At 54.3% G+C, this 22,988-nt stretch overlaps 1 protein-coding gene across 5 annotated transcripts in view; it reads right to left on the bottom strand.

Annotated features, from left to right (window-relative positions):
- Nucleotides 1-22,988, bottom strand: part of ZBTB46 (zinc finger and BTB domain containing 46) — a 92,379-nt gene that overhangs the window by 48,080 nt on the left and 21,311 nt on the right. For 2 of the 5 annotated variants that reach the window (XM_054467294.2, XM_054467292.2), the window contains exon 2: nt 1,263-2,232. In XM_054467294.2, coding sequence (XP_054323269.1) covers nt 1,263-2,199 — 937 coding nt within the window. In that variant the 5' untranslated portion in view covers nt 2,200-2,232. Of the gene's footprint in view, nt 1-1,262; nt 2,233-3,387; nt 3,697-3,950; nt 4,103-16,649; nt 16,779-22,988 lie in introns of those variants that run through there. The other 3 variants (XM_054467291.2, XM_054467293.2, XM_063659018.1) reach the window with 3 other exon arrangements.

A 22,988-nucleotide genomic window follows, 5' to 3' on the forward strand; every position in this document is an offset into this window, starting at 1 on the left:
CCTGGAATCCCAGCACTCTGGGAGGCTAAGGCGGGTGGATTACCTGAAGTCAGGAGTTCGAGACCATCCTGGCCAACATGGTGAAACCCTGTCTCTACTGAAAATACAAAAATTAGCTGGGCGTGGTGGCACGTGCCTGTAATCCCCAACTACTCAGAGGCTGTGGCAGGAGAATCGCTTAAATTCAGGGGACAGAGGTTGCAGTGAGCTGAGATCACGTCACTGCACTCCAGCCTGGGCAACAGGGTGAGACTGTCTCTTTTTTTTTTTGAGATGGAGTTTTGCTCTTGTTGCCCAGGTTGGAGTGCAATGGCGCGATCTTGGCTCACCGCAACCTCCGCCTCCCAGGTTCAAGCGATTCTCCTGCCTCAGCCTCCCGAGTAGGGGGGATGACAGGCTACTTTTTTGTATTTTCAGTAGAGATGGGGTTTCTCCATGTTGGTCAGGCTGGTCTCGAACTCCCAACCTCAGGTGATCCACCCACCTCAGCCTCCCAAAGTGCTGGGATTACAGGCGTGAGCCACCATGCCCGGGCGAGACTGTCTCAAAAAAAAAAGAAAAAAAGAAAAAAGAAAAAAAAGAAAAGAAAAAGAAAGGAAACAAACACTATCTGTTGGCTTAAACATGCAGAACGCACACGTGTTAGCGAATACAAAATCCATTTGCCGGGAAAAGCTGCTTCTTGGCTGTAACCTCTCAGGTCCCCAGGTCAAGGCAAGCTAAGGCATCAAGGACAAAGTACATTCACATGGTGTTTCCGTTCAACATTCACTACAGCAACAGTGACCAAAGGCAGAAGTCTCGGGATGAAAAGCCTGGAGCTGAAGGCTACCCTGGTAAGCGGCCCGTTGAGTTACCCCAGTCGGGGCTCATGGGAGAGTCCCACAGGCCAGGGGAAGCCGACACTGCAGGCCACGCCCTCACCAGGGCTGAGGGGTCCCCTCCCAGTGTCACCCACCCCCCGGCTCACATCCCTTTGGCTTCGGAGGGGCCCAGCCCAGGCAGCCCCCGTGTGTGGGTGACACCAGTGCCGTGCTGATGGGGACAGATACACAGGGTCTCCGAGGGCCCTGGTGATGCCCTGGCCTTTGGAATGCATTGGCTGCATTCCCAGCGGTCACAACAACTTCCTGTAAAAGGAAGTGACCCTAGGAAGCCACCAGTGTGAGCCTGGACATGCGTCACTGCCTCCTTACAGCGCACGGCCGTGAGGCCTGGACACACTGGGACAGCTGAGCCCCTGTAACGAGCGAAAGGCTTACTTGAGTCTCGGCTGCTGAATGGCCACCCCGACGTCGGCAGGAAGGACGGCACCGGGGAGCCGGCCCGGCTGTCATTTTCCACCTGCTGCGTGATGTGCCGGACGGTCTCTTTGTTTTTCCGATTCTTCCTTCGGCCCGTGGGCTGCCAGGCATCACCAACACTCTGCTCCGAGAAGGAGTTCTGTACTGCACCGTCCTTGGCAGAAGGCAGCTCGCTCCCTCCGTACTGAGACGGTGAAACCTGCTCTTCCTTGATGCGCAGAGGCCCGTAGCCCACGTCTCCAGGCCACAGAGGCTGCGAAGAAACGTCATCAGGGCCGTCGGCCTTGGGCTCCTGATCCTCTTTCCCGTAGCTGCTCCCTCCGTCGTGACAGCTGGCGATGGCCGAGTCTCCGGAAGAATTGGCAGGACTCGTTCGCCGTGCCAGCCACGGGGAGATGCTCCTCCCGGCCATCACGGCCGAGATGAGAGCTTCCGTGCTGCTGCTGGACGAGGCGCCGATCTCGAACTCCGCGAGCTCGTCTGAGGCGTCCGACTTGATGCTGATGTCCAGCGCCGCCTTGATGAAGTCGTGGCAGGCTTGCACGATGTCCGTCATCTGCAGGAAGCTGGCGGCTGACATCACCTCGATGACGTTCCTGCTGGTGAGCGCCAGGTGTGCGGAGTACATGAAGTCGATGATGGCCTTGAAGCCCTGGGCCGTGACGATGTCCAGGTGCGTGACCGTGGCCTGCTCCGACGTCTTCTGCACCTGGCAGTAGAGCGTCTTGAAGTAGCGGCTGCTGCCCAGCAGGACGTTCTTGTGCGCCTTGAAGACCTTGCCCTCCACGACCACGCAGACGTCGCACAGGACGCCGTGCTGCCTCTGCTCGTTGAGCTCCCGCAGCAGGTGCCGGTAGTGGGACGCGATTTCCATATCTTCCTTTCGGTTGTTCATTTGGAAGCCCTGGTGTCGCCTCTTCTACAGACTCTGTGGAGGTAAGAACAAGAGTTACCCAAGCTTAGCACAGACAGAGGCCGTGAGAGGCAGCCCGGGAGACGCCAGACGGGGCGCAGGAGGGCCATGGGGCACAGAGTGTGGCCAGTGGGAGAAGGACCCACTCGAGAGCCCATCCACAGGTGTGCGGCAGGAGGCCTGTGTTTCCGCCTGAAGCAGGGCAGCAAATGCCGGAGGGCACCGGCGCGTCCAGGGCGGGACGTCTGCCACGTGTTTCTGTGCTCGAGGCTAACGGGGTTCTGAACAGAATCCCACACACGGCAACTCGCATATCCCAGGAACGATGAGAACACCCAGCCGTGGCTGAGCAGCTCTTACCCAAACTGAGAACTCGGTTAAATGACCGCACTGTGGCCATCCCTCACGCTTGAAGAAACATTCTTAAGGAAAAAGAATAAAACTTCCAGGCTGGGTGCGGTGGCTCACGCCTGTAATCCCAGCAACTTGGGAGGCCGAGGCGGGCGGATCACAAGGTCAGGAGATCGAGACCATCATGGCCAACACGGTGAAACCCCGTCTCTACTAAAAATGCAAAAAATTAGCCGGGTGCGGTGGCGGGCGCCTGTAGCCCCAGCTACTCGGGAGGCTGAGGCAGGAGAATGGCGTGAACCCAGGAGAAAGAGCTTGCAGTGAGCCAAGATCGTGCCACTGTACTCCAGCCTGGGTGACAGAGCGAGACTCCATCTCAAAAAAAACAAAAAAAACAAAAAAACAACTTCCTACACAAAAAACCCACAGAATAAGGATTTAAAGCATTCATAGCCTTAGTCCTGAAAATTTCCTAAACTCTGAGCTCAAACCAGCTCAAGTCTTCTGGAGGAGGGAGACTTCCTGGCTTAGGCCTGGGTTCCTGCCCAGCACTGGGACAGGGCAGGAGGGAGCTTAGGCCCTGAGGCTGCCAGCGCCCTGGACGTCTGAGACACGACTGCAGTCTCTGGGTCCCCCTCATCAGAAGACAGCCCTGCCTCACAGAGTCACGGGAGACACAGACTCATTTCTGAATTGGGTGCACCCCACCCCGGAGTCTCTCCTGTCTCTCCTTAGACTCAGGGATGTGAGTCCTCCGCTTGTTCTCGTCTGCTGGGGCCGCCCTAACAAGCCTGGGATGCTCAAACAGCAGAAACGTACTCTCAAGTCCAGAATCAGGATGTCGGCTGAGCTGGTGCCTGTTCTAGCCCCTCCTTCAGCTGGCGGCACGAGCCCTGCCTCCATCTCAACACGGCTTCTCCCGGTGTGCACGTCTGTGTCCAAATGTCGCCCTTTCACAAGGACACCAGTCGTCCGGGAGTAGGGGCCCACCCCCACGGCCTCGTCTTAATTAATCACATCCACAGTGACCCTGTTTCCAATAAGGTCACATTCTGAGGTCCTAGGGGGCTGGAACTTCCACAGACAATTGTAAGGGGACACGTTCACCCCACAGCCCTGCCTGGGAAAGAAACAGTGGTTGGGTCTCTCCCGTTATAAACCCCATTTTCCAGCTGATGAGTCAAGTAGGACTCACCTGAAATGCTAAATGTGTTTAATAGGAGAAAACTAAGCAAGCGTGGGAATATTCCACGTCCTTCCGGCAAGGAGCCCCCACATGCAGCCCTCATGGGGGACGGGGCTGGAGCCGGGGGATCGGTGCCGGGGGGTCGGCGGTTTTGTATCACACACTCTTGTGCTCCGACTTGTTATGACATACACACCTTCCCTTAGTCATAACAGAATATTTTCTTTTTTTTTTTTTTTTTTTGAGACGGAGTCTTGCTCTGTCGCCCAGGCTGGAGTGCAGTGGTTTGATCTCGGCTTACTGCAAGCTCTGCCTCCTGGGTTCACACTATTCTCCTGCTTCAGCCTCCTGGCACCACGCCCGCCACAGGTGCCCGCCACCACGCCCGGCTGACTTTTTTGTATTTTTAGGAGAGATGGGGTTTCACCATTTTGGCCAGGCTGGTCTCAAACTCCTGACCTCAGATGATCCACCCACCTCGGCCTCTCAAAGTGCTGGGATTACAGGCGTGGGCCACCGCGCTGAGCCTAAAATGTCCTGAGAAAAGTAATTATTCTGTCTCACATTTCACAGGCTGGGAAGATGAAGTGGAAAAGGAGAGAGAAGCTTTTGTGCCTGTCTCTGCCTTCAGGGTCCTGGGCCATCCCCTCCTTGGATGGTGCAGGGTTCCCAGGTCCCCACAGCCGGTGTTGCCTGCCGGGAGACGCGCTGCAGAAGAACCGGACTCAGCCTTCCCTTCACTTCCTCCCCGCTGGGCACGAGGGCTGTGACGGCAGTGACCGCTGACCATTACAGGCAGGCCTCAAGGCCCCATGATGCCAAGACCAGGCCCCTGCCTGACTCCAGGTGCTGCCTCAATGCCGGCAGAGAACAAAGGCCCCATCCCGCCCCACACTGGCCCCGGGCTTGAGGGCCGGAGGCAAATGCGTGTGGGTGCCAGCAGCAGAACAAGGGGCTGCCGAAAAGGAAGACGTAACATTCGGAGCAGGCTGTGGGGAGGGGGTCATGTGTTGAGGCCGCCTGGTGCTTCTTGACCGGAGGGCATCTCAGAGCCCCAGGAGGGCGGGGTGGGCCCAGGGGTTTGGGGAGAGCAGGGCAGGTGTCCCACCAGGCACAGCTTCACCTAGATTAACTAGGCATCGGGGAAGTGACCAAAACACACTTCGAACCCAGGAAAATAACCATTCAATCCCGAAGCTGGGGGGTCCACAAGTGACACCTGGCTCCGGGCCACGTGATGGGAACCGTCAAAAGCTCCAGGCACCCTGTATTCAGGCTAGGAAGCTGAACGATCATATTTAATTTCCTATGTGAATAAAACGTCTCTTTATTCATCAGGAAAACAGAGCCTGTAAGAATTAAGGAGAACTGTGAAAACAACAACAACAAAAATGCCAGATTTTATAGAAGCAGCGGCTACCTCACAACAGTCCATACCTCCACATAAGATTTTATAGAAGCAGCGGCTACCTCACAACGGTTCACACCTCCACATAAGTTCAACTTAAATCAAAAGTTCTGAAATACATTATTATCCAATCAGGGCAGCTTAAAATCAGTTAGGTACTGAGAGATTTTATAGTTAAAAAAATAAATAAATAAATAAAATTTTCATTTGGGAAAAAAGTTATCTGTCAGGCCGGGCGCGGTGGCTCACGCCTGTAATCCCAGCACTTTGGGAGGCCGAGGCGGGCGGATCACGAGGTCAGGAGATCGAGAACATCCTGGCTAACACGGTGAAACCCCGTCTCTACTAAAAATATAAAAAATTAGCCGAGCATGGTGGCGAGTGCCTGTAGTCCCAGCTACTCAGGAGGCTGAGGCAGGAGAATGGTGTGAACCCGGGAGGCGGAGCTTGCAGTGAGCCGAGATCGTGCCACTGCACTCCATCCAGCCTGGGTGACAGAGCGAGACTCCGTCTCAAAAAAAAAAAAAAAAAAAAAAGTTATCTATCCACTAAAAGGAAAAAAGTAACAATCTTTTGCAGTGGCACGATCTCGGCTCACGGCAGTTTCCAACTCCTGGGCTCAAGCAATCCTCTTGCCTCAGCCACCCAAGTAGCTGGGACCACAGGTGCACACCCCAATGCCTGGCTAACTTTTTCATTTTTTGTAGTGACAGGAGTCTTGCTCTGTTGCCCAGGCTGGTCTCAAACTCTTGGGCTCAAGCGATCTTCCCACCTCGGCCTCCCAAAGCACTGGAATTACGGGCGTGAACCACCACACCCTGACAAAAAACGATAATCTTCAAAAGAGATCAGTCAGCTGCGGAAATATTAAGAATACACATAATCTCTCTAAGCCCAGAACAGGGAAGTTCTAGGAGAATACTTGAACTTACATTTCAAATTCGATAATCCCTCAGCATCAGAAATCCGCTCGTGGGGCCACGTCAACCCCACTGTGGTAGAAGAGCAGCTGCAACCCCAAAACAGAAGCACCCGGGGCCACTCAGGCTCGACACACAAGCAGCGGACTTGAGCTCGCAACCCGTATTCTGTGTGGGAAGCACCTGCCCTGGCCTGGAGGAGTATACCATCTAGCGGACACACCCCTGGCCACAAGACACACCGCTGTTCACAGGACACATCTGTGGGCAGACAGCTGCATCCACAGGACACATACCTGTTTACTGGGCACACCGGTGGCTGTCGCACAGGCTCACAGGCACTTGGTACATCTCAGGTCCCTGTGTGGCACCCCCGTGCGTGAGGTGCCCCTTCAGAGAGGAGCTCCCAATCCACACTGGGGCACAGATGCCAAGTCTCCAAAGAGTGGGTGCTGCGGGCTGCAGGGACCAAGGGGCACCCGCGGCTGCACTGATGTCAGGCTGCCCAATAGCTACCCTAGACCCTCAAAGGGACACCGCCTCTGCTGTCTCCTCCAAACACCGCCTCAGTTTTTTCTGAGGCTTCTTGGTATCTGCTTTACTTATACATCACGAATCTCAAGATCCTTCCCTTCAAACAGAATCACTTATGAAACGGGCAGCAGCATAACCACTCTGGTGACCACAACAACCTGAAACCATGCTCTAAACTCACAAGCCACATCACCATGCAGGTGCTGGGGACACAAACCCACGCATGGCTCCGCCCCAACCGCGGACAACCAGGTGCACAGGATGCTGTGCAGTTACACGGTGCAGGCTCCGCCCCAGGTGCACAGGACGCGGTGCAGTTACATTGTGCAGGCAGTGAGGGGGGCTGCGTGGGGCCTGTCCTGCCAGGCAGGCAATGCGCCAGCACGCTGTGCTTTTGGGGGCTATTTCAAACCCCAACAGCCACCAGGAGAGGGAGAGGTGGTCTCCACAGTATACGCTAACGAACTGAGGGCCTCAAAACCAGCACAGCCGGGAGGGATTCAGCGGTGAGCCTGTGCTTCTAGCTCCAAAGCCCGGGTGCTCCCACCCATCGTGCCGTCCTGTGCTGGCACCAGGTCTGCCAACCCTCCCTGGGGTCCGGGGAGCAAGGTCATGCACCTGTGTCCCCAGCAGAATGACCACCGGCAAACAGGCTCTGCCAAACGTGGCTTCTATCCTCCTCCTCCCTGGGTCAGCTGGAGTGGAGGAAGAGTGGCCTCTGCAGAATGCACACAGGAACGGCCCAGCCTCTAGGGCCCTCTTGGAAGTGGCGGTGCCCATCCCAAATCCTCTCTCCAACAGACTCCCAGAAGGTGACGGGTGTCCGTCATTGAGCACCTTTGAGACTGTGAACAGGCGCGCTGCTGTTGAGGACGCACACTTCCCACTCACTCCAGTCCTCTCATTTGAGGACGAATGTGCCCTGGCCACAGCCTGGATAGATCCCCGCGTCGCAGGACACAGAGCCGGGAAATCTGAAGACCGCGATGAATATACTCCATTTGCTGCATTGTGTGTTCAAAGTATTAATTTAGGGGGCAGACTGGGGTTATTTTTCCCCGCGTCCCTAAGGAGCTCTGCCCGGAAGGCTGTTTGTTCTAATAAAAATGTAAAACAGCAGGTGTGATTCAGGCGGTGGTGTGTCTGCCGCATCCACCGGACGCCCGATCCGCGTAGGGCACAAGGCGGGGAGGGCGGGAGGCCTCGGGTGCCCCCTGCTGGCAGCGCCTGGCACGCGGCGTCCCGGGCCTCCGGCTCCTCCCCTAGGGCCCATCCCGGGGTCGAATTCCAAACAACTCAGCGGGCAAGAACGACCCTGTCAAACATCAACTCACTGTTTTACCACATTCACACTTGATCTGTTTTGCCTCTGACTTGAAATCTGCATTTCCGTTAGGCTCCACTTAAACCTTTCATTTAAAATTTTGCTTAAGGCCGAGTGTGGTGGTTCACGCCTGTCATCCCAGCACTTTGGGAGGCCGAGGCGGGCGGATCACCTGAGGTCAGGAGTTCAAGACCAGCCTGGCCAATATGGTGAAACCCCATCTCTACTAAAATACAAAAATTAGCAGGACGTGATGGCAGGCGCCTGTAATCCCAGCTACTTGGGAGGCTGAGGCAGGAGAATCACTTGAACCTGGGAGGCAGAGGTTGCAGTGAGCCGAGATTGTACCATTGCACTCCAGCCTGGGCAACAAGAGTAAGACTCCATCTCAAAAAATAAAAATAAAATAAAATAAAATAAAATTTTGCTTAAAATGTAATCTAACAGGCCAGGCACGGTGGCTCAGGCCTATAATCCCAACACTTTGGGAGGCTGATGCAGGAGGATCACTTGAGGTCAGGAGTTCAAGTCCAGCCTGGGCAAAATGGTAAAACCCGGTTTTTTTGTTTTATATATATATACTTTAAGTTCTAAGGGTACATGTGCACAAGGTGCAGGTTTGTTACATATGTATACATGTGCCATGTTGGTGTGCTGCACCCATTAGCTCATCATTTACATTAGGTATATCTCTTAATGCTATCCCTTCCCCCTACCCCACAACAGGCCCTGGTGTGTGGTGTTCCCCAACCTGTGTCCAAGTGTTCTCATTGTTCAATTCCCACCTATGAGTCAGAACATGCAGTGTTTGGTTTTCTGTCCTTGCGATAGTTTGCTCAGAATGATGGTTTCCAGCTTCATCCATGTCCCTACAAAGGACATGAACTCATCTTTTATGGCTGCATATATTCCATGGTGTGTATATGTGCCACATTTTCTTAATCTGGTCTATCATTGATGGATGTTTGGGTTGGTTCCAAGTCTTTACTATTGTGAATAGTGCCACAATAAACATACGTGTGCATGTGTCTTTATAGCAACATGATTTATAATCCTTTGGGTATATACCCAGTAATGGGATGGCTGGGTCAAATAGTATTTCTAGTTCTAGATCCTTGAGGAATCGCCACACTGTCTTCCACAATGGTTGAACTAGTTTACAGTCCCACCAACAGTGTAAAAGTGTCCCTATTTCTCCACATCCTCTCCAGCACCTGTTGTTTCCAGACTTTTTAATGATCACCATTCTAACTGGTGTGAGAGGGTATCTCACTGTGGTTTTGATTTGCATTTCTCTGATGGCCAGTGATGATGAGCATTTTTTCATGTGTCTGTTGGCTGCATAAATGTCTTCTTTTGAGAAGTGTCTGTTCATATCCTTCGCCCACTTTTTGATGGGGTTTGATTTTTTCTTGTAAAGTTGTTTAAGTTCTTTGTAGATTCTGGATATTTGCCCTTTGTCAGATGGGTAGATTGCAAAAATTTTCTCCCATTCTGTAGGTTGCCTGTTCACCCTGATGGTAGTTTCTTTTGCTGTGCAGAAGCTCTTTACTTTAATTAGATCCCATTTGTCAATTTTGGTTTTTGTTGCCATTGCTTTTGGTGTTTTAGACATGAAGTCCTTGCCCATGCCTATGTCCTAAATGGTACTGCCTAGGTTTTCTTCTAGGGTTTTTATGGTTTTAGGTCTAACATTTAAGTCTTTAATCCATCTTGAATTAATTTTTGTATAAGTGTAAGGAAGGGATCCAGTTTCAGCTTTCTACATATGGCTACCCAGTTTTCCCAGTACCATTTATTAAATAGGGAATCCTTTCCCCATTCCTTGTTTTTGTCAGGTTTGTCAAAGATCAGATGGTTGTAGATGTGTGGTATTATTTCTGAGGGCTCTGTTCTGTTCCATTGGAAACCCGCTCTTTACAAAAAACACAAAAATTAGCTGGGCGTTGGCCACGCATGGTGGCTCACACCTGTAATCCCAGCACTTTGGGAGGCCGAGGTGGGCGGATTAGCTGAGGTCAGGAGTTCCAGACCAGCCTGGCCAACATGGTGAAACCCCGTCTCTACTAAAAATGCAAAAATTAGCCGGGCATGGTGGCACATGCTTGTAATCCCAGCTACTCAGGAGGCTGAGGCAGGAGAATCACTTGAGCCTGGGAGGTGGAGGTTACAGTAAGCCGAGATCATGCCACTGCACTCCAGCCTGGCCAACAGAGCGAGACTCTGTCTCAAAAAAAAAAAAAAAAATTAGCTGGGCATGGTAGTGCACACCTGTGAGTCCCAGCTACTAAGGAGGGTGAGGTGGGAGAATCACCTGAGCCCGGGAGGCAGAGAATGCAGTGAGCCAAGATGGTGCCACTGCACTCCAGCCTGGGCTACAGAGCGAGACTCTGTCTAAAAAAAAATAATAATAAAATAAAATGTAATTAACAGATAAATCACCATTTTAAAGTGGAAGCAAGATACCCTTGGCTCTAGAATCAAACTGCCAATGGCCAGGAGGGCTCTGGGGAAGACAAAGGTGGCTGCAGCCATCTGTCCAGATCAAGTTTAACTCGCCTACTCTAAGAACTGCTCTCCACAATTATTTTGGTGAAACTGTTTTGTTTTCAGACAAGGTGTCAGTCACCCAGGCTGGAGTGCAGTGGCATCATCAGGGCTCACTGCAGCCTCCACCTCCCAGGCTTAAGCAATTCTCCCACCTCAGCCCCCCTGAGTAGCTAGGACCACAGGTGCACACCACCACACTCAGCTAATTTTTTTTTTTAATTTCTTACAGAGACAGGGTTTCACCATGTTGCTCAGGCTGGACTCGAAGTGCTGGGCTCAAGCCATCCACCAGCCTCGGCCTCCCAAAGTTCTGGGACTACAGGCCTGAGTCATCACGTGTGGCCTGGTGAGACTAACTTTTTTTTTCTTTTAGATGGAGCGTTGCTGTCACCCAGGCTAGAGTGCAGTAGTGCGATCTCTGCTCACAGCAACCTCCACCTCCTGGGTTCAAGCGATTCTTGTGCTTCAGCCTCCCAGGGAAGCTGGGATTACAGGTGTGCGCCACCACACCCAGCTAATTTTTGTAATTTTAGTAGGGACAGGGTTTCGCCATGTTGGCCAGGCTGGTCTCAAGCTCCTGGCCTCAAGTGATCCTCCCACCTCAGCCTCCCAAAGTGCTGGGATTACATGCACAAGCCACCACGTGTGGCCTGGTGAAACTAATTTTTTAACAGGAAAACGTTTTGAACAGATACATCACAAACAAGAAACATCAGCAGGCACACACGGACAGAGGCTTCCCCAGCTGTCGGGGAAATGCGTCCGGAACCACAGCGAGCTCCCCCATGAGAGTGGCCAGGACTAAGAGGCAAGGCCACACCATGTGTCCTCGAGGACACGAGCACCTGGAGCCTGCTCAGCTGCTGAGGGCACATGGAACGGTGCAGCCGCTGTGGAAAACAGTCCAGCAAAGCTGAACTCCACAGTACCCAACAACTCTGGTACCTACCCCAGAGAAGCAAAACCACCCGTCCAGACAGACTCATGCACGAACGTTCACACCAGCTTCGCTCAGAACAGCCAAGGTTTGGGAACAACCCGAATGTCCAAACGTGCATCAACAGGTGAGCAGGTAAACACAGGGGACGCTTCCAAACCGCAGAGGCAGCTCAGGCACAAGAAGGGGCTGCTGGGCTCCGTCCTGGCCTCGGCGCCCTGGGGCACCTCCCTGCTCAGCCTTCCGTCCCCCTATACAGGTCACGTCCACGCCACACAGATTATCCCACAGTTACGCTGAGTAAGAGAAGACAGTCACCAAGGCAAGCGTGTGATTCCCTTCATAGGAAACTCTAGACAACAGAAGTAAGTCCACAGTGGCAGACAACCGGCGGGGGCTGCCTGGGCTGGGGTGGAGGGAGAGGTTGCTGGAAGCTCCTGGGGTGATGGTGAGAGGTGACAGCGTGCTGGCAGCCCTCCAGCCCTCGCTCGCTCTTGGCGCCTCCTCGGCCTCGGCGCCCACTCTGGCCGCCCTTGAGGAGCCCTTAAGCCCGCCACTGCACTGTGGGAGCCCCTTCCTGGGATGGCCGAGGCCGGAGCCGGCTCTCTCAGCTTGCAGGGAGGTGTGGGGGGAGAGGCGCGGGCGGGAACCAGGGCTGCGTGCAGCGCTTGTGGGCCAGCTAGAGTTCCAGGTTGGCGAGGGCTTGGCGGACCCCGCACTTGAAGCGGCCCAGGGCAGTGAGGGGCTTAGCACCCGGGCCAGCAGCTGCAAAGGGTGCGTCGGGTCCCCCAGCAGTGCCGGCCCACCGGTGCTGCACTCAATTTCTCCCGGGGCCTTAGCTGCCTCCCCTCAGGGCAGGGCTTGGGACCTGCAGCCCGCCATGCCTGAGCCTCCCCCACCGTGGGCTCCTGCGCGCAGGAGCCTCCCTGAGGAGTGCCGCCCCCTGCTCCGCAGCGCTGGGTCCCATCTACCGCCCAAGGGCTGAGGAGTGCAGGTGCACAGCACCGGACTGGCAGGCAGCTCCACCTGCAGCCCCAGTGTGGAATCCACTGAGTGAAGACAGCTAGGTTCCTGAGTCTGGTGGGGACTTGGAGAACCTCTATGTCTAGCTAAGGGATTGTAGATACACCAATCAGCACTCTGTGTCTAGCTCAAGATTTGTAAATGCACCAATCAGTACCCTGTGTCTAGCTCAAGGTTTGTAAATGCACCAATCAGCGCTCTGTGTCTAGCTGATCTGGTGGGGACTTGGAGAAACTTTATGTCTAGCTGAGGGATTGTAAATACACCAATCAGCACTCTGTATCTGGCTCGAGGTTTGTGAACACACCAATCAGCGCCCTGTGTTCAGCTCAAGGTTTGTGAATGCACCAATCAGTGCTCTGTGTCTAGCTATCTATTGGAGACTTGGAGAACTTTTGTGTCTAGCTCAGGGATTGTAAATGCACCAATCAGCACCCTGTCAAAATGGGCCAATCAGCTCTCTGTAAAATGGACCAATCAGCAGGATGTGGGTGGAGCCAGGTAAGGGAATAAGAGCAGGCTGCCTGAGCTAGCAGTGGCAACCTGCCCGGGTCTCCTTCCACACTATGGAAGCATTGTTCTTTTGCTCTTTGTGATAAATCTTGCTGCTGCTTGTTCTTTGGGTCCACACTGTCTTTATGAGCTATAACACTCACCGTGAAGGTCTGCAGCTTCACTCCTGAAGCCAGCAAGACCACTAACCCACCAGAAGGAAGAAACTCCGAACACGCTGCCTTTAAGAACTGTAACACTCACCGCGAGGGTCCATGGCTTCATTCTTGAAGTCAGTGAGACCAAGAACCCACCAATTCCAGACACAATGGGGACGGCCTGTGTCTCCAAAGCCACTGGCAGCTCCACCCAAGAGTTCGAGCTCATCAAATTATGCTCATTAAACAAGTGTCGTTTGCTGCATGTAAATTATGCCTCAATAAAGGATTAATTTTTGTAAAAATATTCTCAGCTATAATCCTGTGCTCATCCATCCAAGGACCTCACTGCCATTTGTTACGAGTTGAATCCCCCGCCCCCGCCTCCCAAATTCATGTTGAAGTCCTAACCCCTCATACTTCAGAATTCCACCTTATTTGGAAATAGGTCGTTGCAGATGCAATTAGTTAAATTAAGATGAGGTCGCTGGGGCTGGACACGATGGCTCACACCTGTAATCCCAGCACTTTGAGAGGAGGCAGAGGCAGGTGGATTGCTTGAGGCCAGGAGTTTGAGACCAGCCTGGCCAACATGGTAAAACCCCATCTCTACTAAAAATACAAATATTAGCCGGGTGTGGTGGCGCACATCTGTAATCCCAGCTACTCGGGAGGCTGAGGCAGGAGAATCACTTGAACCGGGAGACGGAGGCTGCAGTGAGCTGAGATTGCGCCACTGCACTCCAGCCTGAGTGACAGAAGGAGACCCTGTCTCAAAAAAAAAAAAAACAGGTTACTGGGGGCCCCTAGTCCAGTATGATGAGTACCCTTAAAAGGGGAAGAAATTTGTACACAGGCTGGCGCGAAGCGGCAGCAGCGGAGGCCCCGCCAGAGGCTGGAGGCCTGGAGCAGACCCCCAGCACCCTCCCAGGAACCGTCGAGGCCGACGACCGAACCTCAGACCTCCAGCACCCTCCCAGGAACCGCGGCGGCCGACAACCGAACCTCAGGCCCCCAGCACCCTCCCAGGAACCGCGGCAGCGAAAGCCCGAACCTCAGACCCCCAGCAAACTCCCAGGAACCGCGGCGGGCTGATGCCCAAACCTCAGACCTCCAGCCTCCAGGACTGGAGGGAATAGATATCTGTTGTTTACGACGTTCCCTTTGTGGCCCTTTGACATGGCAGCCCCAGGTCACTGACGCCCCGTTTCTACCACCAAAGAGCACGATACCACAGACGCCAACAGGAGGAAACACGTTTATGGCCACCTCTGCCCACTCTCGGGAAGAAACCCCCCAACCCAGCTCCCCCAGGGCACCTCACCAGCAGGAACCAGGCGTGGGCACCATCCCCCAGGACACCATCCCGGCAGGGACCAGTGTGGGCACCATCCCCCAGGGCGCCATCCTGGCAGGGACCAGAGTGGGCACCATCCCCCAGGGCACCTCGCCAGCAGGAACCAGGCACCTCCCCTCCCACCAAGGCGTTCATGGTTTACCTTCTTCTGAAAAAAATCAAGGTTAAGACATGAATACCGTGAAACTGTTGTACAAATTAAATTTCATATACGTCATATTATCATTGTTCGTGGTCGCATTTCAAAATTTTTAAGTGAGCTCCTGACTAGAAAACACTCCAAGACACATTAGCAGAGTCGTCTTTCGACGGCGAGACTATCCACATCATCTCCAGTGAACAAGTGGGTGCTGGAGACGAGGACTTTAGGTTTTCCACATGGCAGCCCCCATGTGGCCATCTGTAGATGCAAAGCCATGTCTGCCGGCCCCGGGCTGCCCAGGTCTCCGACGGCGGCCCTGCCAGCCCCGCCCCTCCCTGCCTGCTGGCCCCTTTCAGTTCCTTCACCTCCAGCCCGGCTCCAACGCCCAGGCCGCCTCCTCCGCCTTCCCCAACCTGCCTACCGTCACTTCCTTCTTTTTGTTTTTGTACTGGGGTCTCACTCTGTCCCCCGGGCTGGAGTGCGGTGGAGCAATCTCGGCTCACTGCAGCCTCAACCTCCCAGGCTCAAGGCATCCTCCCACATCAGCCTCCTGAGCAGCTGGGACCACAGGGGCACGCCACCACACAGGCTAATTGTAGAGACGGGGTTCCGTCCTGTTGCCCAGGTTGGTCTTGAATTCCTAGATTCAAATGAACCTGCCGCCCTGGCCTCTCAAAGCGCTGGGATGATAGGCGTGAGCCACTGCACCGACATAACGTCATTTCCTTCTGTCAGGCGTCCCCAGCCAGAGCCCAGCACGCTTCCCCTTTCCAAACACCTCTCACTGCCCCGCGCTGTCCCGTCTCAGCCCCAGCCATCAGGGTCTTGGTGGGCTGTGGGGTCCCTGAATGGAGGGGTTTCCACTCCCACCTCAGCAGCTCCAGGCCTCAGCATCGCTCCAGCTCCAGCCAAGTGCCCACCAGTCACACGCAGGGGAAGCCTGGAGCAGTGCCTGGCTTGGGCCATGTGTGAGGGTGGGAGGGGTGCCCCCAGATGGGCACAAGGTGCTCTGGGCACCCAGGAGGGGGCTGGGGCAGGTGAGCTCCTAGTCGGTCATTTGGGTTATGGATGACACAGTGGAACATGTCAGATCTGTAAAGGCGAATCCTGCCATGAATCACAACAGCAGTCCTGAGCCCTCTCAGCCGATGGACACAGCCTCCCCCTCCTCCAGAAAGCCCTCCCGGGCGTCACTGTTCTTACACTGACAGCACAGACCCCACCTCGCTGCCTGACACTGCCCTGCCCTCCTCTCAGCCCAGGGACCACATCTCGATGCTGCACAGGCCCAACACATACACTTGGGGTCAACAAAACTATGGTACCAGGCCAGGCACGGTGGCTCACGCCTGTAATCCCAGCACTTTGGGAGGCCAAGGCAGGTGGATCACCAGGTCAAGAGATCGAGACCAGCCTGGCCAACATGGTGAAACCCCGTCTCTACCAAAATTACAAAAATTAGCCAGGCGTGGTGGGGGGGCGCCTGTAGTCCCAGCTACTCGGGAGGCTGAGGCAAGAGAATCGCTATAACCTGGGAGGCGGAGGTTGCAGTGAGCTGAGTTGGCACCATTGCACTCCAGCCTGGGCAACAGAGTGAGACTCCGTCCCAAAAAAACAACAACAAAAAAAACCTACATGACTTTTTTTTTTTTCTCAGAAGGAGTCTCGCTCTGTTGCCAGGCTGGAGTGCAGTGGCACGATCTCAGCTCACTGCAACATCCACCTCCCAGGTTCAATCGATTCTCCTGCCTCAGCCTCCCGAGTAGCTGACATTACAGGCTCACACCACCACGCCTGGCTAATTTTTGTATTTTTAGTAGAGACGGGGTTTCACCACGTTGGCCAGGATGGTCTCGATCTCTTGACCTCGTGATCCTCCCACCTCGGCCTCCCACAGTGCTGGGATTACAGGCACGAGCCACCACGCCTGACCTACAGTACCTTTTGAACATTAAATCTGTAATACTGATTTACAGTATTTCAAAAATGTCTCGTACTAAGTGCTGATAGAAGGTAAAATGAAACAGCAGCCGGGCAGTGTGGTACACACCTCTAATCGCAGCACGTTGAGAGGCTGAGGCGGCAGGATCACTTGAGCGCAGGAGTTGGAAGCTGCAGTCAGTGAGCTCCAATTGCACCACTGCGCTCTAGCCGGAGTGACAGAGCAAGACCTCCATCTCTAAAGAAAAAAAAAAGACACAGGGAGGAGAGAAGCTCATGTGACCACAGGCAGAGACTGGAGTGACAAAGTCACAAGCCAAAGGATGCCTGGAGCCACCAGGAGCTGGAAGAGGCAGGAAGGACCCTGCCTGGAGTCTCCAGAGGGAGCATGGCCCTGAGACACCCCGAGTTCCAGCACTGGACTCTGGAACTGAGAGGAGACGCCTCTGCTGCTGCGAGCTGCCCAGCAGGTGGTACTTTCACAGCAGCCCCAGGAAACTAATACACAAAGCCATGCATCAGCTTTTTTTTTTTTTTTCCTTTTTTTTTTGAGACAGAGTCTCGCTCTGTTGCCCAGGCTGGAGGGCAGTGGCGCGATCTCGGCTCACTGAAACCTTCAGCTCACTGCAAGCTCCGCCTCCCGGGTTCAAGCGATTCTCGTACCTCGGCCTCCCCAGTAGCCGGGATTATAGGTGTGTGCCACCACACTCGGCTAATTTTTTTGTATTTTTAGTACAGACAGGGTTTCACCATGTTGGCCAGGTTGGTCTCGAACTCCTGACCTCAGGTGCTCTGCCTGCCTCCGCCTCCCAAAGTGCTGGGATTACAGGCATGAGCCACCATGCCTGGCCCCAACTTTTAAAAATATTGTAATTTTCTCAGAAAGCTAATCAGCTGGCTGGGAAAGATGGCTCATGCCTGTAATCCCAGCATTTTGGGAGGCCGAGACAAGCGGATCACCTACGGTCAGGAGTTCGAGACCAGCCTGGCCAACATAGTAAAACCCCGTCTCTACCAAAAGTTAAAAAAAAAAATAGCCTGACATGGTGACGGGCGCCTGTAATCTCAGCTACTCGGGAGGCTGATGCAGGAAAATTGCTTGAACCCGAGAGGCAGAGGTTGCAGTGAGCCGAGAACATGTCACTGCACTCCAGCCCAGGCAACAACAGTGAAACTCCATCTCAAAAAAAAAAAAAAAGAAAAGAAAAGAAAGCTAATCAGCTTAACAAGGCAAGAAAACTATTTGTGTACATTTTAAATCTGAGATACTGCTATGGCTAACTCTGACCTGAAATGGTAACTTCAAAAAAAATAGAACCTAAATAAGAAGGTTGTAATACCTGCTTAAAATAAAGGCAACACTATGCTCTCAAGGAATATGACGGAATCTTTCTCTTTTTTTGAGATGAAGTCTGGCTCTGTCACCCAGGCGGGAGTGCAACAGTGCGACCTCGGCTCACTAAAACCTCCACCTCCCACGTTCAAGCGATTCTCCTGCCTCAGCCTCCCACGTAGCTGGGACTACAGGCGCCCACCACCATGCCCGGCTAATTTTGTTTTGTTTTGTTTTTGTTTTTTGAGATGGAGTCTCGCTCTGTCGCCCAGGATGGAGTGCAGTGGTGCAATCTCGGCTCACTGCAAGCTCCGCCTCCCAGGTTCACACCATTCTCCTGCCTCAGCCTCCTGAGTAGCTGGGACTACCAGCGCCCGCCACCACACCCGGCTAATTTTTTGTATTTTTAGTAGAGACGGGGTTTCACCGTGTTGGCCAGGATGGTCGCGATCTCCTGACCTCATGATGCACCTGCCTCAGCCTCCCAAAGTGCTGGGATTACAGGCGTGAGCCACTGCGCCTGGCCAGGATTGGTGTTAATTCTTAAAATGATTGATAGAATTCAACAGTGAAGTGATATATACAATCATTATACATATACAGAGACAGACAGAGATGGACTTTTCTTTTGTTGGAAGTTTATTGACTATTGATTCAATTTCTTTATTGAAATTGACTTTTCTTTTTGGAAGCTAAAAAGTACAATAACTGTAGTGAAAGTGTCTGAATTTTTCTTTCATTGGAAGTTTTTTGACTACTGATTATTTTTTATAGATCTATTCAGATTTTCTGTTTCTTCTTGAGTCAGTTTGGTCTCGCTCTGTCGCCCAGGCTGGAGTGCAGTGGCGCCATCTTGGCTCCCTGCAACTTCTACCTCCCGAGTTCAAGTGATTCTCCCACCTCAGCCTCCCCAGTATCTCGGACTACAGGCGAACGCCAGCATACCTGGCTAGTTTTTGTATTTTTAGTAGGGACGGGGTTTCACCATGTTGGCCAGGCTGGTCTCGAACTCCTGGCCTCAAGCAATCCGCCCACCTCGGCCTCCCAAAGCGTTGGGACTACAGGTGTGAGCCACCGCGCCCAGCCTTCAGCTACTCCATTTTTTAACATTTTGCCGCATTTGTTTACATCAAGCAATATGATAGAATCCCTAACCAGTTACTTTTTGCTTAAAAGCTGTACTAGTCCAAAACAAGTGAAGCACCCGTCTGTGTGAGGCAGCGGGTCTGGCTTAGGGGCGGCGCCTCAGGGCTCGCTCCCCCTCCAAGCGGGTCTCACTCCAGGAGCGGGGCTCGCCCGGTGTCCGACCTCTGAGGCCGTGTGCCCAAGTCCCCACCTTGTGCGGCACAGGCCCTTCCCACAGGGGACACTCACGGAAGCTGAACGGGCCTTCCCACAGGGGACACTCACGGAAGCTGAACGGGCCTTCCCACAGGGGACACTCACGGAAGCTGAACGGGCCTTCCCACAGGGGACACTCACGGAAGCTGAACGGGCCTTCCCACAGGGGACACTCACGGAAGCTGAACGGGCCTTCCCACAGGAGACACTCACGGAAGCTGAACGGACCTTCCCACAGGGGACACTCACGGAAGCTGAACGGACCTTCCCACAGGGGACACTCACGGAAGCTGAACGGGCCTTCCCACAGGGGACACTCACGGAAGCTGAACGGGCCTTCCCACAGGGGACACTCACGGAAGCTGAACGGGCCTTCCCACAGGGGACACTCACGGAAGCTGAACGGGCCTTCCCACAGGGGACACTCACGGAAGCTGAACGGGCCTTCCCACAGGGGACACTCACGGAAGCTGAACGGGCCTTCCCACAGGGGACACTCACGGAAGCTGAACGGACCGACGGAGATGGCGTGGATAAGCAGCAGCCGCCTGAGCAGTGAGGAAACCCCGCAGACAGCGCGGTAAGGACCCCACCCAGACCACTGGATTTCACCGCCGGCCGCCTTCGTTGGAGGAGTCTTCAGTCTCCACATCTGCTCGGCACAGACGGAGGGGGGCCCATGGGGTCCCAGCGATGAACCTGTCAGGGGTCCCCTGTTCCCTGTAGGCCAGGGGCTGAGCGCAGGGCAGGGCCCGGAAGGCAGAGGCCACGGAGCCCGGGGCTTCAGGGGGGCGTGGGGCGGGAAGCAGGGCCAGGGCGGAGGTCACGGACCGAGTCATCCAGACCCACAAGGAGTCTCAGCCCCGGGCCCCGGCGGGAGGGAGGGGGAGGCCAGGCTCTTCCTCCTAGGGCAGGGCCTGGGCTCCGGGGCAGTGTGACCTCCCGCCCCTAAGCAAGTCCTGCCTCCCCATGAGACCCGAGCTCCTCCAGCGTGGGTGGGAGGTGGACAGAGCCTCCCCCAGAGAAGGCCCTCCTCCGTCAAGCGCTCGGCCAGGACAGGCTCCAAGGCCGCCTTAAGAAATAAAACTCCGCCAGGAGCGGTGGCTCACGCCTGTAATCCCAGCACTTTGGGAGGCCGAGGCGGGCGGATCGTGAGGTCAGGAGATCGAGACAATCCTGGCTAACACGGTCAAACCCCGTCTCTACTAAAAAATACCAAAAAAATTAGCCGGCCGTGGTGGCGGGCGCCTGTAGTCCCAGCTACTCGGGAGGCCGAGGCAGGAGAATGGCCTGAACCCGGGAGGCGGAGCTTGCAGGGAGCCGAGATGGTGCCACTGCACTCCAGCCTGGGCGGCAGAGCGAGACTCCGTCTCAAAAAAAAAAAAAAAAAAAAAAAAAAAAAAGAGAAAAAGAAAGAAACCCCCATGATTCATGAGCTAAGACCTGGGAGCTGCCAAGACTCAGGGCCTCAGGGACGCCCGGGCAAGGGCGGCTTGGTGCTCCGGTGCTGCAGAGGCACTCAAGGGGCTCTCCACGTTCGCCTTCCACGTTCCCCTTCGCAGGAACCGCAGCGCCTGGGGCACTTCGCCACGGGCTTGGCCCAAGTGGGCACTAAAGGTGCAGGCTCGGTGGAGCCAAGGGGGGCAAGGTCAGCAGCCCTGGGGGCCCCGCCGTGGGCCACGCCCAGCGCTTCCAGTCCTCATGGCCGCGTCTATTCCAGGAATGGAGTCCTGGGGTTTGGCACAGGCCTGCTGGGGTGGTGGCCCCACATCTTGCCTGTGCCCCCCATATTATGCCCAAGGGAGCAACAAAGGCCACCTTTGGGTCCAGGCCTCAGGAGCTCACAGGAGCCCTGAGCCCAGAAGACAGCAGCGCCCTCACGCGGTCTTCAGCAAACCTGCCAGAGCCCAGCAGGTGGAGAGGACTCCGGCAGACAGCAGGAGCTCCGCGACCTCCCTTCCTCTCCCCTCTTCTCCCTTACAAAGTTAGCCGTGTGGTGGCCAGTGCGGCTTAACTCAATGATACAATTTTAAAGATTTCTGGAAAGGACTTAAAAGACACGTGCTTGACTCTGAGAAAAGATTTCAAAGCCAGGTGGGCACAGTAGCTCATGCCTGAAATCCCAACGCTGAGGGAAGCCGGGGCGAGCAGATGGCTTGAGCCCAAAAGTTCAAGACCAGCCTGGGCAACATGGTGAGACCCCATCTCTACAAAAAATAGAAAAAATTAGCCGGGCATGGTGGTGCACACCTGTAGTCCCCACTACTCTGGAGGATGAAGTGGGAGGATCCCTTGAGTCAGGAGGTCGAGGTTGGAGGTCGAGGTTGGAGTGAGCCAAGATCACACCACTGTACTCCGGCATGGGTGACACAGCAAGGCCCTCTCTCAAAAAAAAAAGAAATCTCAAAATACATGAAACTGGCAAACATTAATGTAACGTCATTACAAAGGTGGCCGTGACACAGGAGGCCCAGAGTGGGGCAGTCCTCGAAGCAGTCTGCAGTGTGGGGATGAGGCCTGCAGATGCCTCTGCCTCTTCGACTAATTCCACTTCTGAGACTGCCCCAAGGAAATAACCCAAAAAACTAATTGGTTCCAAGATGTTCCAAGCACTGCTATGGCTAACAGTGACAAACAGAAAAAGACCCAAACACTCGACAATTCAAAGATGGCCCAGAAAACCGTGAAGTATTAAAACTGAGCAAAACCCAATTCCAGGAACATTAAAAATGCCAGTTACGTGGATGCTTAGAAGTTTATCAGAAATTAACGGGAAGAAATGAGAACAGAAAGCCCAGCTGGCCGTGTCTGTACAAGCTCACACATACCGACCACACTGAGGATAGGCACCAAAACCCCCCTTCCCCTCACAAACCAAGGTCCTTATTTATAAAACACAAACGTAATCCTAGCACTTTGGGAGGCTGAGACAGGTGGATCATGTGAGATCAGGAGTTTGAGACCGTCCTGGCCAACATAACAAAACTCTGTCTTTACTAAAAATACTAAAATTAGCTGGGCGTGGTGGCACGCACCTATAATCCCAGCTACTAGGGAGGCCGAGGCAGGAGAATCATTTGAACATGGGAGGCAGAGGTTACAGTGAGCCGAGATTGTGCCACTGCACTCCAGTCTGGGCAACAGAGTGAGACTCTGTCTCAAAAAACAAAAAACAAAAAAATAAATAAAAATAAAATGCAAACGCGAGAGTGTGCCCACCAGCACAGATGCAGGGTAGGGTGCCACCACAGGAAATCAGCACCCAGGAGGTGAACAGAGCGCGAACATGAGAGGAATCTACGTTTCTCTTTCCTCACTCCTACGAGGAGTTCCAGCAGCAGAGCCGGAGAGCACCAGCTGGCGTCCGTGCTCCACTCTCTTTCCTCACTCCTACGAGGAGCTCCAGCGGCAGAGCCAGAGAACACTGGAGAGCACCAGCCGGCGTCCATGCTCCACTCTGACTTTTCACAAACCCAAAGGGCAGGCGAAGAGTCTGCCTCTCTGGGTCCCAGAACCCCACAGGATGGGCATGAGCCCCACCCTGCCCAGCCCACAGAGGCGAGTCTGGGTCCCAGAACCCCACAAAATGGGCATGAGCGCCCCCCGCCCAGCCCACAGGGGCAAGTCTGAGTCCCAGAACCCCACAGGATGGGCATGAGCCCCCCACCACCACCCAGCCCACAGGGGCAAGTCTGGGTCCCAGAATCCCACAGGATGGGCATGAGCCCCCCCCCCACCCAGCCCACAGGGGTGAGGGGCAATCCCAGAACCCCA

The sequence above is a fragment of the Pongo pygmaeus genome, chromosome 21 (assembly GCF_028885625.2).
Source record: "Pongo pygmaeus isolate AG05252 chromosome 21, NHGRI_mPonPyg2-v2.0_pri, whole genome shotgun sequence".
Taxonomy (NCBI): Eukaryota; Metazoa; Chordata; class Mammalia; order Primates; family Hominidae; genus Pongo; species Pongo pygmaeus.